The sequence below is a fragment of the Sciurus vulgaris genome, assembly GCF_902686455.1.
Source record: "Sciurus vulgaris genome assembly, chromosome: 11".
Classification (NCBI taxonomy): domain Eukaryota; kingdom Metazoa; phylum Chordata; class Mammalia; order Rodentia; family Sciuridae; genus Sciurus; species Sciurus vulgaris.
The window spans coordinates 60,077,267-60,092,157 of NC_136472.1; the positions used below are offsets into that span (position 1 = coordinate 60,077,267).

Consider the following 14,891-nt stretch of genomic DNA (forward strand, 5'->3'; position numbering starts at 1 on the left):
TGATGCTGAACATTTTTAAATACATTTATTAACCATTCATATTTCTTCTTTTGAGAAGAGTTTGTTTAGTACCTTTGCCCATTTATTGATTAGGTTATTTGTTGTTTTAGTATTAAGTTTTTTGAGTTCTTTGTAAATCCTGGAAATTAATGCCCTATCTAAGGTGCAGGTGGCAAAGATTTTCTCACATTCTGTAGGATCACTCTTCACACTTTTTTTGGTACCAGGAATTTAATCCAGGAGCACTTAACCATTGAGACACATTCCCCAGACCTTTTAAAAATATTTTATTTGGAGAATAAATAAAGGGTCTTGCTGAGTTGCTTAGAGCGTAGCTAAGTTGCTGAGGCTGGCTTTGAATTCACAATTCTCCTGCCTCAGCCTCCCAAGCTGCTGGGATTACAGGCATGTGCCACCAAGCTTGGCTTTTCATATTCTTGATTGTTTCCTTTGCTATGAAGAAGCTTTTTAGTTTGATGCCATCCCATTTTTTGATTTTTGATTTTATTTCTTGCACTTTAGGACTCTTGTTAAAGAAGTCAGTTCCTAAGCCAATATGTTGGAGTGTTGGGCCTACATTTTCTTCTAGTAGGTGCAGGGTCTCTGGTCTAATTCCTAGGTTTTAATCCACTCTGAGCTGAGTTTTGTGCAAGGTGGGGGTTAAATTTTATTCTACTACATATGGATTTCCAGTTTTCCCAGCACCATTTGTTGTAAAGGCTGTCTTTTCTCACTTCATCTCACTCCAGTCAGAATGGCAATTATCAAGAATACAATAATAACCATTGGCAAGGATGTGGGGGAAAAGGTACACTCACACATTGCTGGTGGGACTGCAAATTGATGCAACCACTCTGGAAAGAAGTATGGAAATTCCTCACAAAATTAGGAATGGAACCATCATTTGACCCAGCTATCCTTGGTATATATCCAAAGGATTTAAAATCAGCATACTACGGTGACACACCCTCATCAATGTTTATAGCAGTTCAATTCACAATATCTAAGCTATGGAGCCAACCTAGGTGCCCTTCAGCAGATAAGTGGATAAAGAAAATGTGACACACACACACACACACACACTCACAGACATACACAATGGAATATTACTCAGTATTAAGAAGAATGACTTTATGACATGTGCCAGTAAATGGATGGATCTGGAGACTATCATGCTAAGTGAAATAAGCCCAGCCCAAAAAACCAAAGTTTGAATGTTTTCTCTGATATGTAGAAGCTAATCCACAATAAGTGGGGGAAAGAGAAGAATGGCAAGTCAGGAGACTAGACAAAGGGGAATAAAGGGAAGGGAGGGGGAATAGGAAAAGGAAAGACAGTGGAATGAATCTGACAAAATTTTTCTATGTACGTATATGAATAGACTACAGTGAATTTCACCAATGTATACATCCACAAGCCTGGCATCCTAATTAGAACATGCTTGTATAATCATATCAAAATGGATTCTACTGTCACGTGTAACTAAAAGAATAAAAGACACCCAAATCAATGCACCTTCAACATATCCCATCTTTTGAGATTATCAAATCATCTTAAAAGAAATTATATCAACTATTAAAAAAAATGAATTCCAGAGAGGGGACGGGATCTCCTTGAGGTCATCTAGCATATAAGTGCAAGATTCAGAACTGTTCTCAGGTCTCCTGACCCCAGCTAGGGCCGCCAAGCCTGTCTCATCACGGGCTGGGGGAATTGTGCTCTTTGGGGCCAATAACTACCCCTCATGCCTGTGTCACACCTGTGTGACCACACTCTGCAAAATCTGTGAGCAAAGGAGAGAAAGAAAGCAGGAACTGTGCCCTCACAGACAGAAGGCAAATCTGCAGTCCTCCCTCTCCAGAGTCTACCTCACTGGAGGGCTGTGGCTGCAGCTGAGTGGACCTTGGGGCCTAAGAGACCTGGGGACAGGACAGGGCCCAGCTTCACCTCTGATGGGTTCTGAGCTGTGTCCTCATTTAGTCAAATGGGGTAGTTGCACCTGCCCATGGATTCATGGGAAGGACTGAGTGAAAGAGGGACACTGGGCAGGGCGGGCTAAGGCAAGCTTGGATCCTCCCCCCCGGGTACCTACAGAGCTACACCTGTGTCTGAGTCCCTCCCGGCAAGACCATGGAACACTTTGCCAACAAGCAGTGGTTGGAGTGAAGGGGTGGCTGGGCCACTCTGGGCTGGTTGGAGAGCACAGTTGAGGGCTCTGTGGCAGGGCCACATGGGTCCCAAAGTTGGTGCTGGGCAAGGCCAGCCTGGAGTGGGGAAGGTAGCAGCTCCACATGGGTCTGGAGCACCCCTCATCTGAGCATCATGGTCCTGAACCCACAGATGTCTGGATCCCACCGGTGTGTTGAGGAGCTGGGGAAAGGGTAAGGTGGATGGCCAGAGCAGGACATGGTGCTATCATGCGTTCAGCCCTCAGCAAACCCCAACTTGCTCCCCTTCTCCCCTTCGGCTCTGAAAGCCCAGCCTGGGAGTCAAGCATGCAAAGCCTATGATTCTGGAAATACACTTTCTGACTGCGAGACTCTGGAGGGAGAGGGGATCCAGACTCTGCCTAGTCTCCAAATCCAGTTTCTGGAAGGAAGGAGCAGATCAAGTAGCACCATAAGCTGCAGGACCTCTGCGCAAAGGTTGGTAGCCTTCAAGTCCACAAGTAACATTGACTCAAGTGTGGGTGAAATGACTCTCTCCATCTATACCCAAGACTGCTCTTGGGAGGCCACATCTCATCCGATAAGTTAGCCTCAAATACAAAGCATGAGGTTCCAGAATCAGAGAAGCAAAGAACAGCAGTCTGTACAGCTCCCTGGTTCCTGACTGGGAGCCCCTTCTGCACCTCAGGCTAACTCTTTGGATTCCAGCAAAAGCACGGGTACTCTTGGGATGAACAAGGGACAGGGATGCCAAGCAGGCTGGCGAGAATGACAAGACCCAGGAGACCTTCACTCCCGTCCTGATTAAGGAAGTCAGTGCTAAGAGCAACTTTGGTACAGTCACTCCATGACACATGTGTGCGACTCTTGGGGACTGCACTGACGTGACTGCAGGCCTGCTGGGGGTGGGAGGGGTGTCTGATTCCTCAGGCTTAGGCAGATGGGGTCTCATCAGACTTACAGAGCCTGCCACTTCTCAGGAGCAGCAGCTGCCTGGCTGCTCCCCTGAAGGCCCTGCCCCCATGATGCTGGCCTGGCCTGGGAGACATTAGAATTTTGCTCTAAGCATGCTTCCTGCCATTCTCAGAGAGCTACAGATGTGAAGGAACTTGACTCCTGCTTCTAGGAAGGCTCAGGTGCATTGGCTCAGGATGATAAGCCATTGTTGACCTGGTGTTTCATCCCAGATGGGGCCCCCAACTCTGCCACTCAGATAAAGGCTGAGGATAGAGCCCCTATCAAAATAAAGAGGGAAGGCAGAGGGGGTCCCCTTCAGCCTTGCCCACCCAGCCTAGTGGGTGGCTGTCTCCACGGACCCAGTGTGTGAACTGCTCCAGGGTATTCTCCCAGAAAGACACCAGGCGAGGCCATGACACCCACGCACAATGATCGCAACCCCCCACCATGTGGCAGAGGTTGAGGCTGTACTTTCTAAGGCTTTAAATACAAATCCCTAATGAGACCTTATTAGCCACTTAGCTAATAAGCACTTTGTGTCACTGAGCTTCTGAGCAATCCTGACTTAGGAAACAATTACTGAAGCAGGCAGGGGGCTAGGGCTGCTGGGGGTGTCACCAAAGCAGGCCTGTGTAGTCACAGCCTGCTCAGTTGTTCTCCCAGCATGTTGTCCAGGTCACCCACCAGGCTGGGCCAAAAGGCTTCTTTCTCCCAGTGGCATCCACACATACACTCTGAGAGTGACATTATAAAAAGATTGGACATGAAAGCATCCTTAGGGAACTTGGCACTGGGTCTCCCATTTGTCCTTCCAACCTGCTGGAACCCACCCCAGAAACACCAAGATGTAGCCTAGGAGTGGTCACAAGGAAACCAGTTAGTTGTCAGAGAATTTGTCTCAAGGGATGAGAGGGGCTCTTGAAGACCGCCCCAAAGACTACTGTGAAGGTGGACTTTGCCCCCAGGATCGAGGGCTGTCATCTACTTCCTGGATGTCTTTATTTGTTCTGTGGGAGTAAGGAGATAAGTTCCTGGCTTCTGCTAGCTCAGTGTTCCTCAAACTATTGATACATAATCATCAGGGTTTTTTGTTTTGTTTTGTTTTGCTTTTTTTTAAATCTCTGATCCACTGTGGTTAGATCCTCTGGTTACCATAAAAGTAAATTACTAGGTGTATGATCAGACATTGCCCATGTGGCAATGGCAAGTTGCTCCATGAGTTTCTGATGGTCACTCTCACTTGCTGTACTCTCTGGATCACAGATCAGTCTCTGCCTATGGACCACAACCTTGAGTAGCCCTGCTCTAGTCAGCTGGGGAATGACCAGGGTATCTGTCTTCCAAGACATAAAGAAATGCTTAACTTGCAGAGAAACTTCCAGAGAACTCATCCTGGTGTTGACCTCAGAGTAAGAGTCATAAGTTCTCAGCAAGGAGATCACCACACTGAATGGTGAGCCACATATGTTCCCAGGGAGGGCTGGTCAGGAGGAACTTAAATTTGCCTGGAAATAATATATCTAAATGTGGAATTGGGTAATCTGATGATGTGGCCAAAAGATGATCTTCTTCCATTCACTAGTTTATTTAAGAATTAGCAATTTTAAAGTCTCATGGGACAGCTTTTGCAACTCTTTATTTATCTTCCAATATTCTTGCAATTTATGAGGAGTTAAGTATTTTTCATCACTTTTCCCCCTTTTTCAATTCAAATTGTTTTTCAGCTAATCAGAACAAGCTAGAATGATTGGACATTTCATGCAGGCCCTCATCTCACATTATGTTCCTTTGGACTCACAGATGCCATTTCTCTTCTGTGAGCCCCAGCTTCCTCATCTGTAAAATGGTGAGCACCACCGAACTCACAGGGTTGCAAAGAGTCTGTGCCAGAAGGCCCTTGGTGGCTACTCAGTGCAAGTCTGAAGCACTGCGTTTGTGCAGTTTTGCATTTCTACAACCTGGGACTTCCTCTCTCCTCCCTAAAAGACTTTCAGTCTCCTCTGAACAAGCAAGAATGATATGGTGGAGCTAGGACGAGCATGCTGCCTTCCTTTCGAGCCAACCTGGATTCACACATGGTGACATAATGGTGGTCACATGTGCCAATGCCAGAGACTAGAGAAGAAAGCTGGACCTCCACCTTGAGGCAATCTTGTGACCCCAGTTCAGAGCACGCCCGTGTCTGCCTGGATATTTTAACACTTCTCACACTGTCCAAGTGGGCCCTTCTCTCACTCCAGTTTGCACGCCCTGATGTCAGCAGCCCCATCTTATTCATTTCTACATTCCTGGCACAGGAAAGCCACTTGGAAAGAAGGAGGAAGCAGACTTCTGGGTCCTTTGTGTCCAAATAATGGCAACTTCCCTCCTTGGGTCAGGAACTCAGCTAAGAGTACCAGATGTCCAGGCTGCCTCCCCACAGAGCTGATTCACTGTGGCTGTGTGGCTGTTCTGGGCACCAGGCAAGCCCACCCAGGTTAAGCAGGGATAGAAGTCGAGCTGCCAGGGCCAGGAGCTGAGGGCTTGTGGGAAGGAGAGAATTCAACAGGTAGGGACAGAAGAAGGATCCTGGGTCCACTTGGGCAAGGACATCCTCACTGAGGAGTCTCTGGAAGAGAAAATATCTGAGGACAGGCTGCTGGACTTGACTCCTCTGCTGTCTGATCAAGGCTAGGCGAGGGGAGAGCAAGAAACCAAAACCATCTTTTTTGAGGGGGTTCATAAATTACAGCCTTTGGGGCTCTGATCTCCTGGTGGGAGCCCACATCTGCCACCTTCACCCCAATACCAGGCACGATGCTGCTGGTAATATGCATTTAACTGGCCCTTGAAGGGGAGCTCATAATCCCCCTGGCGGGTGAGGCAGCTGAGGCTCAGGGAGGCTAACACACTGAAGGTGGCACTGCTTATAAGTGGCTGGCAAGGAAATGGAAACCTGAAGGTGAATTCCCCTCCTTTAGAAAGAGAGGAATTGGCATGCAGTTTAGATAAATGGGTTTTATTCTAGAAGTTTCTTCTACTGGGAAAGAGAACATTTACTTCTGGCATTTTACATGTTAGGTCACTGAAGTATTCCAAAATCACACTCTGGAGTAGCTGTTGATGTCTCCACTTTATGGGTTAGGGAACTAAGGCTCAGGGAGGCACACTGGTCACACAGTGAGTAACTGGTACTTTAAACTCAAGTCTGATTCCAAGCTCATATTCTTTCTACAGTACCCTGCCTCCCTGACACATATAAGGCACTGGGCAAAATCAAATCCTCCAGGCTGGAATGCACAATGAAGACCTCCGAGAAGTTGCCTAGCTCTAACACTAGGACAGAGGGACGGTGAGGTTGAAGGCGGCCTTGATTTATCCCTGTACCTGATGCAATAAAGTCAGACTGCCCAGCCAAAACTTGTCCAGCAACTCCATTTCCCTGTAATATGCAAATCTCTAGAGTAAACCCTGCAGATCCAGTTGAAAACCAAATACCCTTAAGGTAGAGAAAGCTCTTTCTGCAATGCTTATTGATCTCCTGATCCAAGAGGACTAAACCACAGTTTCCAGCCCAGTGAAGAGTTTCCCTGCTCAGCTGTGCAAATACTTGGCCACCATCTTATCTTTGCAGCCTTGGGCAAAAGGCAGCAGTATGTGGCTGGCTATCTCAGCACTGCCTCCCTTCTCTAAGAAAGAAATGAATGGTTGTTAGGGAGCAGAGACCGCCAGTGAAGGCTGGCTTGATGGATGGATGAGAAAAAAATGTTGGGGACACAAAACTGGATGTGGATCCCATAGCCCAAGGCTTTGAAAGACAGGTCTGGGTCCTACATGAGAGGGCCTCAGGACATCCTGTGACTGTTCAGGCCAGGAAACCAAAAGGACCACTCTGAATTGTAAAGCAGAGCATCAGCTGAGGGTCAAGTGCAGTCTGCAGGCTGTGTCCTGGCTGGTTCTCTTGGAGCTGATGGCTCCAGTTTGATCCCTAGGGTAACACATGTTCCTCATGATAGGTTTGGTCCAGTCTGCTCCCACAAGGACAAATTAGTCCTGGATCCTCAGAGCTGGTGCAGGCTCTAAGGCAGGAACAGAACATGCTGCCTGCCAGGAGGTTGCCAAGGACTAAGCACCAGCTTCGAGTGCATTTTTCCTCCACGAGCTCTCCTGAATTGAGGCAGCCTTGGGTCACTGGGCAATCACAGCAGCTCGCGGTCTGTTTGGAAGAGGCATGAAGGCTGTAGGCCCTCTCCTGGGGAGAGACGCCCTGAGCTCCATCAAGATGAATTAAAGATGTTTGTCACCAAGTCATCGTCTGCTTTAAGGAACAGTCAGCTCTTTCCTCAGAGGGGGCTTTGCATACTCAGCATGTGCAAAGCCCGGTGTTGAATCAATGGTGGAGTAGGGTTGGGAGAGGCAGAGAAGAAAGTACCTGTGTATGTGTGTGTGGTGGGGGGTGCTACCAAGACCCTTTCCAAGACTGCTTGCCACTGAAGTTCACTGCTCCTTCCCTGACTGCCTACAATGGACATGCAGTGAGTCCTGCAGGGACCGGTGAATGTGGGCACTTGGAGAAACTAAGGCACAGAGAGATTCTGTGAGTTGCCCAGTGTCCCAGATTAGCCCCTTCTAAGAGCCCTTGATCACTCCCTGCCACACTTGAAAGGTACCTCAGCCTTTAATTAATAAGGTAGAAGCTGTTAAAGTAGCCTAATTGTACTGTCATCTGATGGCCAAGGTTGGGTTGGGAGATAGGAGAAGAAGAAAGAGGGGATGATTATGCACCATGACCTTGGAGATACAAGGAACAAAGTTGCAGAGGCCAGAGGACCTGGGGTTGGCCAACCCAAAGACAGTTCCACTGGCACCCTCCCTGGCCCTGGGTGTGGGACTTCACGTGGACAGTCTGTGGGCGGGTCCCTCTGCCAAGGCCTGCATGCACGCTTGGCCCTGTGCTTCAGACATCACTGGACTGGGTCCCGGTATCACACCCGAACCTCTGTTGTCCTCTCTATGGTTCTGCTCCTGCTCAGTTCTCACGGGCACAGGAAGACCCCTCCCCCAGGGCTCTGGGTCCCTGTTACTGGCTCTCCTACCTCCACAGGAAGTATTATCTTATCTTCTGACATATTACAGTAGGATTTACTTATAGGTCGTGTTGTTTTTGAATGAAAGCCTTGTGAGGGCAGGAATCGATTCAGACTCATCGGGGCCTATCCCCAGGGCCCCAAGCACCCAACACTACAGCGCCACTCAATAAACAGCCGTTGAGTGAATGAATGTCCACTCATTGGCTGAATGAGTGACACTGGTTTAAGCTGTCTACAGAGCTCCGGGGAAGGCCTCGGCAGGGACTGCTGAGGATGCGGCGGGAGATAAGCTTATTCTCAGCAAGTCTCTGTCCGACCCCGGCTCCTCCCCCTGTTCCCAGCCTGCCATCACTTAGGGGAGCCAGTGCCACTGGGAGCCAAGGCAGGAGCTTGAGAAGAAAGGGGGCTGCTCTTGCCCAGCACTGCCTTCAGCCATGAAGGACAATGACCAAGCCAGGCCTTCCTGGGGATAGAAGAAAAGCAGGGATGAGAGAGGCTCTATTCAGAAGGGCCCAGGCAGGCAGAGGGACCCAGCCAGAGAGAATAAGGTGTGGGCTGGCCAGCAGCTAGGAGAACAGGTCACGCCCCAGTGTGTGGCCAGGTGTCCTCGCTTGTCCCATTCAGTTGAGGATGCCAATTACCTTTTCCCACAGCAGGAAGTATCCCTGGGGTCATGCTCCCCTGCCTAGCTGGACAAAAAGGCTGTCCTGAAACCTTGTGGATGGTGATAACAGAAAGGCCTGTCTCCACCCATGTAGCTCACTATCATGACAGTCAGGAACATTCTTATATTGGGAGAAAATGGTGGGGGACTTACACACACACAGCTGACCCAGGACTATCCTGGAACAGGATGCTGGGTATCTCAACCATGGCTACTAAGACTGGAAGTGTGTGTTTCTCCATGTCACCTCCTACTGCTCTTCTGGGGGTGTTTCACACCCACATTGGGGACCTTTCAGCAAGTGGAGCAAGTAATACTTTTTCCCCTTTCTTGAGAATCCTACCTTCTCTCCACAGAGGGGTGTCACTGGGGTGGAACCCCCAGGTACACACCAGGAGGTGGCCTCTAATTTTTCCCTTATATAATAGCACAACTGGCTTGTGCATCTGCCTGACAGTACAGAAGCAAACCAGTAGTTCTGGGGACAAGGGGACATTCAGCACTGCACACTGAGCCTCGATGGGCACTGGACAGCTTGGGTATGTCCAGAGGAGCACAGTCCAGCTGGGGACTCATCAGCCCAGAGGTGAAATAGTGCCGCAGACCCAAATGTAATCACTGTTCACTGATGGGCTTCATTATGTACTTCACCAAAGTCAGCTCCCTGCCTCCTGCCTTCCTCCAAGCCAACCTCTGCATGGCTACCTCAATCATTCTTCTAGAACACAGAGCAGATCCTTCCATGGCTGCTATAACCCAGAGGGAAGAAGTGAGATTCCTTCACACAGAAAGCATGCTCCTCTTCACCCTTGCTCTCCACGGCTCCTCAAATACTTTCAGTCCCAAATCCAGGCCACATCAAACATTCTGTCTTTCTATTTCTTGCCAGTTCTGCCTGCCTGCTTTTGCACAGGCTAGTTCCACTCTAACACATCCTAGCCCTACACTTCCCTCTAGCAAAATCCTCCTATGTGACTTTCAGCACCCAGTTCCATATTATGTCCTCTGTGAATCTTTCCAAGGCTTCTCACGTCCCTACAATCTTGCCCTTTATACCTCTTATAGAATTAATAGTAAAAGGTTTACAATGTGAAATTGTCATTTTGTTAAGTCAAAATATCAGCAAAATACCAGCAATTGCATATAGTAAAATTATGACTTCTGGGTTGGGGATGAAACTCAGTGGCAGAGTGCTTGCCTAGCATGTGCAAGGCCCTGGGTTCAATCCCCAGGACTGCAAAATGTGGGGGGAAAGGAAAAGGGAAAATAATGACTTATTTCTATGATAATGTACTGTTTTCTTCCAAACTAGTCAGGGAACTAGACCTCCCCCTTTTTTGTTTTCTCAGCAGCTGCCACAGTGCTTGGCATCTGATGGGTCCCTGGCTAAGTTCTGGATGAATGAGCACGGTCTGGCAGGTGTTCTGCACATGGCCTGTACTGTGTTGTGTGCTGTAATGCAAAACCAAAACCTAATCCAGGACTGTAGTCAAACGGCCTACAAAATTTCATCCCAGCCAAGCCAAGCTCCAGATGTTTGTCTGTGCAGGCCAAGCAGAGCATGGGAACATCTTGGAACATGCAAGGGGTGGGGCAGCACATGATTCATGACAACTACCTTTCTGGCAGGAGAAGCAGAGTCAACAGTCGGTGGAGAGGAAGTAGCAGCTGGATCAGGAGACGGAAGGCAAGAGGGAGAAGACGGAGGATGAATATGAGACAGGCCTTTAGAGAGTAGTTTGTTCTGCACAGAACAGAGATAGAGGAAACTAGGATTATCCGAGGGGCGTGCACAACCCTGCATGCCTCAATCATGAAGCCCTATCTGTGCTTCATGTGGGGGAAGACATCGGGCCTGTCTCTCAAGTCTCTCACGACTAAACAGAAACCTGTCTTTGGAGCCAAGCAGGATTATGTGGCTCCTGGTTTACACTGCATTTGGCTGCAACTATTCCAGCTCCTTTTTCACATTAAAATAGCTCAGGCAGATCTGTTCTGTTCCTGCCTACATCTGCTGCAGACACCAGTTAATTCCTGAAGCCCTCACCCTGGAGCTTGGTATAAAGCAGCAGCTGCAAGCTTAGGAAGGGAGAACCCTGGCCCTCTCTGGGGCAGATGGACACAGCAGGGACCTCTGCAGCTGTGGGCAGACAACTGTGCTGGCCTCCTGGCAGCCACGTGGAGCCCTAAAATTGAACTACATGTGAAGTATCCATCCCAAGTAGCAGAGGTCACAGGACTGGAGGAGACTGAGTGAAAGCAGCAGAGGAGAATGTTCTAGAGACAGGCTGATTGTGAGGAGAGGGCTTCACACATGCACCTATCATGGGCCTCATTATCAACTTTCCCAACTACCTTCTTTTCTACAGGTTTCCAAAATAAGCAACTGGTTTGGAGGTGGCTGTACAATCTTATGTAATGCAAGGATTTTCATCCTAGTTTGATGCTGTCCTTTGAAAAGGAGACCCCAGATTATGGCATGTCTTTGGTCTTATCACTCAGGGTTCCCAAACAACACAAGCACCTGGTTTGCTTTCACCTTAAAGGCACTGTGAGTCTTGCAACTGATCAGCATTCCCTTTTTTGCAGTGGCTCTTAGGAAGCTCAGAGTCTGTTTCAAAACTCTCTAGGCTATATCAGCCTGTGTTTCTGCATGGTAACATTTTCCATGGACTTGGGCTTATTTTCCTGCTTTGACTTTCTTCTTGTCATGATGTATTGACTGAATACTTTGAATCTTTGCATTTGGGGTTTTTTTAAATGCCAGCTCAAACTATTTAGTGGCTTGAAAATTGAATAGCCACTGTACTATGAGAAAGAGGAGGGAGGAAACCAAGCTCCAGAGGCTGGTTCATAGTCGCCTGGCTGGACGTCCAGCACCTGGGTTCCTGCAGGCTCTGTAAGCCCCGGGTTTACCTGTGGGGAATCCTCATGTCCAAACATGGAAGCGAGGTGAGCCGCCTTTTCCTTAATGTTCTTTTTGTGAAACTCTCTGTTGGCCAAGTTCTGAGCCCTCTTCTGCAGTCAAGGTGGGAAAGGAGAAAGAAGAGAGATAGTGACAGAGACTCTGAGGGTGACCTCCTAGGGAGAGGTGAGGGAGACTATCCACACTCAGCAGGACAGGAGACAGGGAGTGATGAGGACAAGGTGGAAGGAGGACAGGAAGTCAACAGATGGGGATGCAGGCAGAGCGAGAAGTGATCTTTCACCTGGAGAATCTTTTCTTCCACTTGTTGCAGTCGCCGCAGCACCCCAGAAAGGGCCAGCGCTCCCTGGCAGGTAGGAGGCAGGGTGCCGAGATTTTCGGGCCCACCCAGCTGCAGGTCGGACTTGGCCCTGGCCCTCCATGGCCTGCTAGGATACTCCCCGCCAGCAGGCACTTGCTTGAGCTCTCTGAGCACCTGCCCCATCAAAAGCACAGAGGAGAACTGGGAGAGAGGGAAGAAGCAGCCTCCTTCCCTCCTGTGACCCTCCTACAGACCAGCAACCCCAGGAGTACCCGAGATAGGACATACCAGGCACACCCTAAGAAAGATTCCCAATGGGTCTTGGGGTGGCCTTTCTGCCACCTGCTCAGAATTACCTGGTGCCCTCATTAACAAAACACATCCTGGGCCTCACCCCAGACCCTGGAGCCAAAACCTGGTTCTTAGCCCTAGCTGTACATCAAAATCATCTATTTTTATCATCATCTTTTAAAAAAAAATACCCAAGTCTAGGCCCAATGCCCAGAGCTGCTGAATGATTGGTCTGAGTGAGCATCACTATATTTTTTAAAAAGTTCCCTAGGCGGTCCTTGTGGCACAGACATAAAATTGCTGAGTCAGATCCACACCTACTCCACTCCAAATTTACCATCAGAAGCAGCATAAAATACCTAATGCTGACCAGATGTCTTTGGAGTCTGTGGTCCCTCATAGTGTTTCTGTTGGATCACTAACAGGTCCTGCATGGGGAAGGGCTGACCACACCCCTGCCTCATTCCTTCAATGGGTGCAGCCACGTGGCCACCCATGCCCATTCCAACTACAACTCATTGATTTGGAAATCAGCCTATTCACTCAGTCAGGCTGGGCCTACAGCTTAGTGTCACTGGGCAGTCCATAAAATATCCCACATGGTGCAGTTTGTTTTCCCATAAGCAGCAACACCAAGAGTTGGTCAGTCAATACTCTTGACTGGCCAAGGAATCAATGACATCTATTTCAAGTGCTGCATTCATGGTTAATCTTATATATAAGGGTGGTCACCTGAAACTATGGCTACTTATCCAAAGAATCTATAATCAGTCCTATGTGGTGGGTGGAGGGAACCACTGATCCCACCCCTCAGATCAAAGTTTCCTCTGGCTTCAGCAAAACAGTATCTGCTGGAAGGAGCCCTACCTGCCTTTTCAGAGGTGGTGATGGGCTTCGAGTGGGCTCCTCTGGCTTGGGGCAGTGGGAGTTTACAGGAGGGTCGGAGGAAGAGCATGGGACAGGCTTACCTATCCCTGAAACACGGTGTTCCTGAGAGGAGAAAGGTGAGTCCGAAAAGCAGCCACAGGAGACATGGAGGAAAAGGTGAATCAGAATGAGACACTTGGAAGGAAGCGAGAAGATGAGTGGGGAGGTGCAGTTTGCAAGGGCAGAGAGAGAACTAGCCAGGCTCCTATAAGCCAGGCTCAGCTGGGATACTGGAGGCCTGGCTCTCTGTCCATGTGAACAGAGAGCCTGGAGTCCCCTCCTTTTGGATAATGTGTGAATCCCACAGGCCTTGCTTCTGGCTCAGATACTGGGCTGTGGTTCTGGTCAAAATCAGTCCCAGAGTCCTGGAGACAGGAGAGCTTCCTGCCCATTCCAGGATAGGGACAATCCAGTCCTTCTGGAGGAACCAAGCACTCACCAACACCTGGGGATTCCAGGAGGCCAAGCCTCCAGCAAGGGCAATCAAGAAGTTGTAGAGAATTAGTGGTCTCAGAGAAATGTCCCTTATAATAATCCCCTTTCTGGAGAAGGTTGGTTAGTCTGGGAGGGGCATGGTCCACACCAAGACCAAGAGGCTAATTGCCTCGAATGCTAATTAGCCAAGAAACTGTCCTCCTGAGAGGAGCCTAATTCTGTCATGGCACAAGTATTCTCCATAGACAAACTGAAGCTCTTTCCCCAAAGTTTTTGAAATATGACAACATCCCAAATAAAAGTCAGCAGGGGATCTGAACCATAAGCACAGACCTGGAGCCAGAGTCACAGTGAAGCCTGCAGTGTGACCCACAGCATTCAACCTGCTCCAGTCCAGACTAATCCTGGACAGACGCAGTGGCCCTGCCAGCTGACCAGGGTGCAGGGAGAGGAGAGTACCAGGGAACACTGGGAAGTTGACTCAAATCCCTGTAGATGTCTGAGTCAGTTCCTCTGGTTTGGAGGAGTCTTCTCACCATGGACTGAGAGAGCCCTCTCCCACACACCAGCATCTCAAAAGCTCCCTCAAGCTGTAGCATTTCAAAACGGGCTGCAAATCAAGTCATGGTTTTAAAGCTGAACCAAATTAGGGAATGGATTTCTTTCATGGAGAATGGGTATCAGCAAACTATGGCCCACAGGCCAAATCTGGCTAGTTGTAAATAAAGTTTTATTGAAACATGGTCATGCTCATTTGTTCAGGTATCATGTATAGTAGCTTTCATGCTGCAGGGGCACAGCTGCATTCCTGCAACAGGATAGCATGATCTTCAAGGTGTAAAACAGTTGCCATCTGGCTTCATGGAAAAGTCTGTGGCAGCTCAAGATTCCTTTGCACTAGGCTGGGTTGGCATAGCTCAGTCCATTCCTAGCCTGAATGTTGCTGCTGGCTTCCCAGCAGGTTAATGGTTACCAGGAAGGCAGGTCTACTGACATGACTCACCTGCTTCAGGACCGAGGGGTTCCGAGTGCTCTCCTCAAACTTAGCCAGCAGCTGATTTGCCATGGACTTGACTTTGTTCTGATTTCCACCTTCCTTAGTGCTGTTGTACTCTTGATTGGTGCCCAATCTACGGCTGGAGAAGGTTGACGG

General features: G+C 48.8%; 1 protein-coding gene across 17 annotated transcripts in view; it reads right to left on the reverse strand.

The window, feature by feature from the left end:
• The window catches only part of MICAL2 (microtubule associated monooxygenase, calponin and LIM domain containing 2), a 207,883-nt gene that overhangs the window by 81,776 nt on the left and 111,216 nt on the right, over window positions 1–14,891 (reverse strand). For 12 of the 17 annotated variants that reach the window (XM_079102661.1, XM_079102669.1, XM_079102671.1 and 9 more), the window contains exons 17-21: window positions 14,742–14,891; window positions 13,244–13,366; window positions 12,068–12,259; window positions 11,775–11,876; window positions 10,477–10,602 (exon numbers count right to left, since the gene is read on the reverse strand). In XM_079102661.1, coding sequence (XP_078958787.1) covers window positions 10,477–10,602; window positions 11,775–11,876; window positions 12,068–12,259; window positions 13,244–13,366; window positions 14,742–14,891 — 693 coding nt within the window. The remainder of the gene's footprint in view (window positions 1–10,476; window positions 10,603–11,774; window positions 11,877–12,067; window positions 12,260–13,243; window positions 13,367–14,741) is intronic. The other 5 variants (XM_079102657.1, XM_079102656.1, XM_079102662.1 and 2 more) reach the window with 1 other exon arrangement.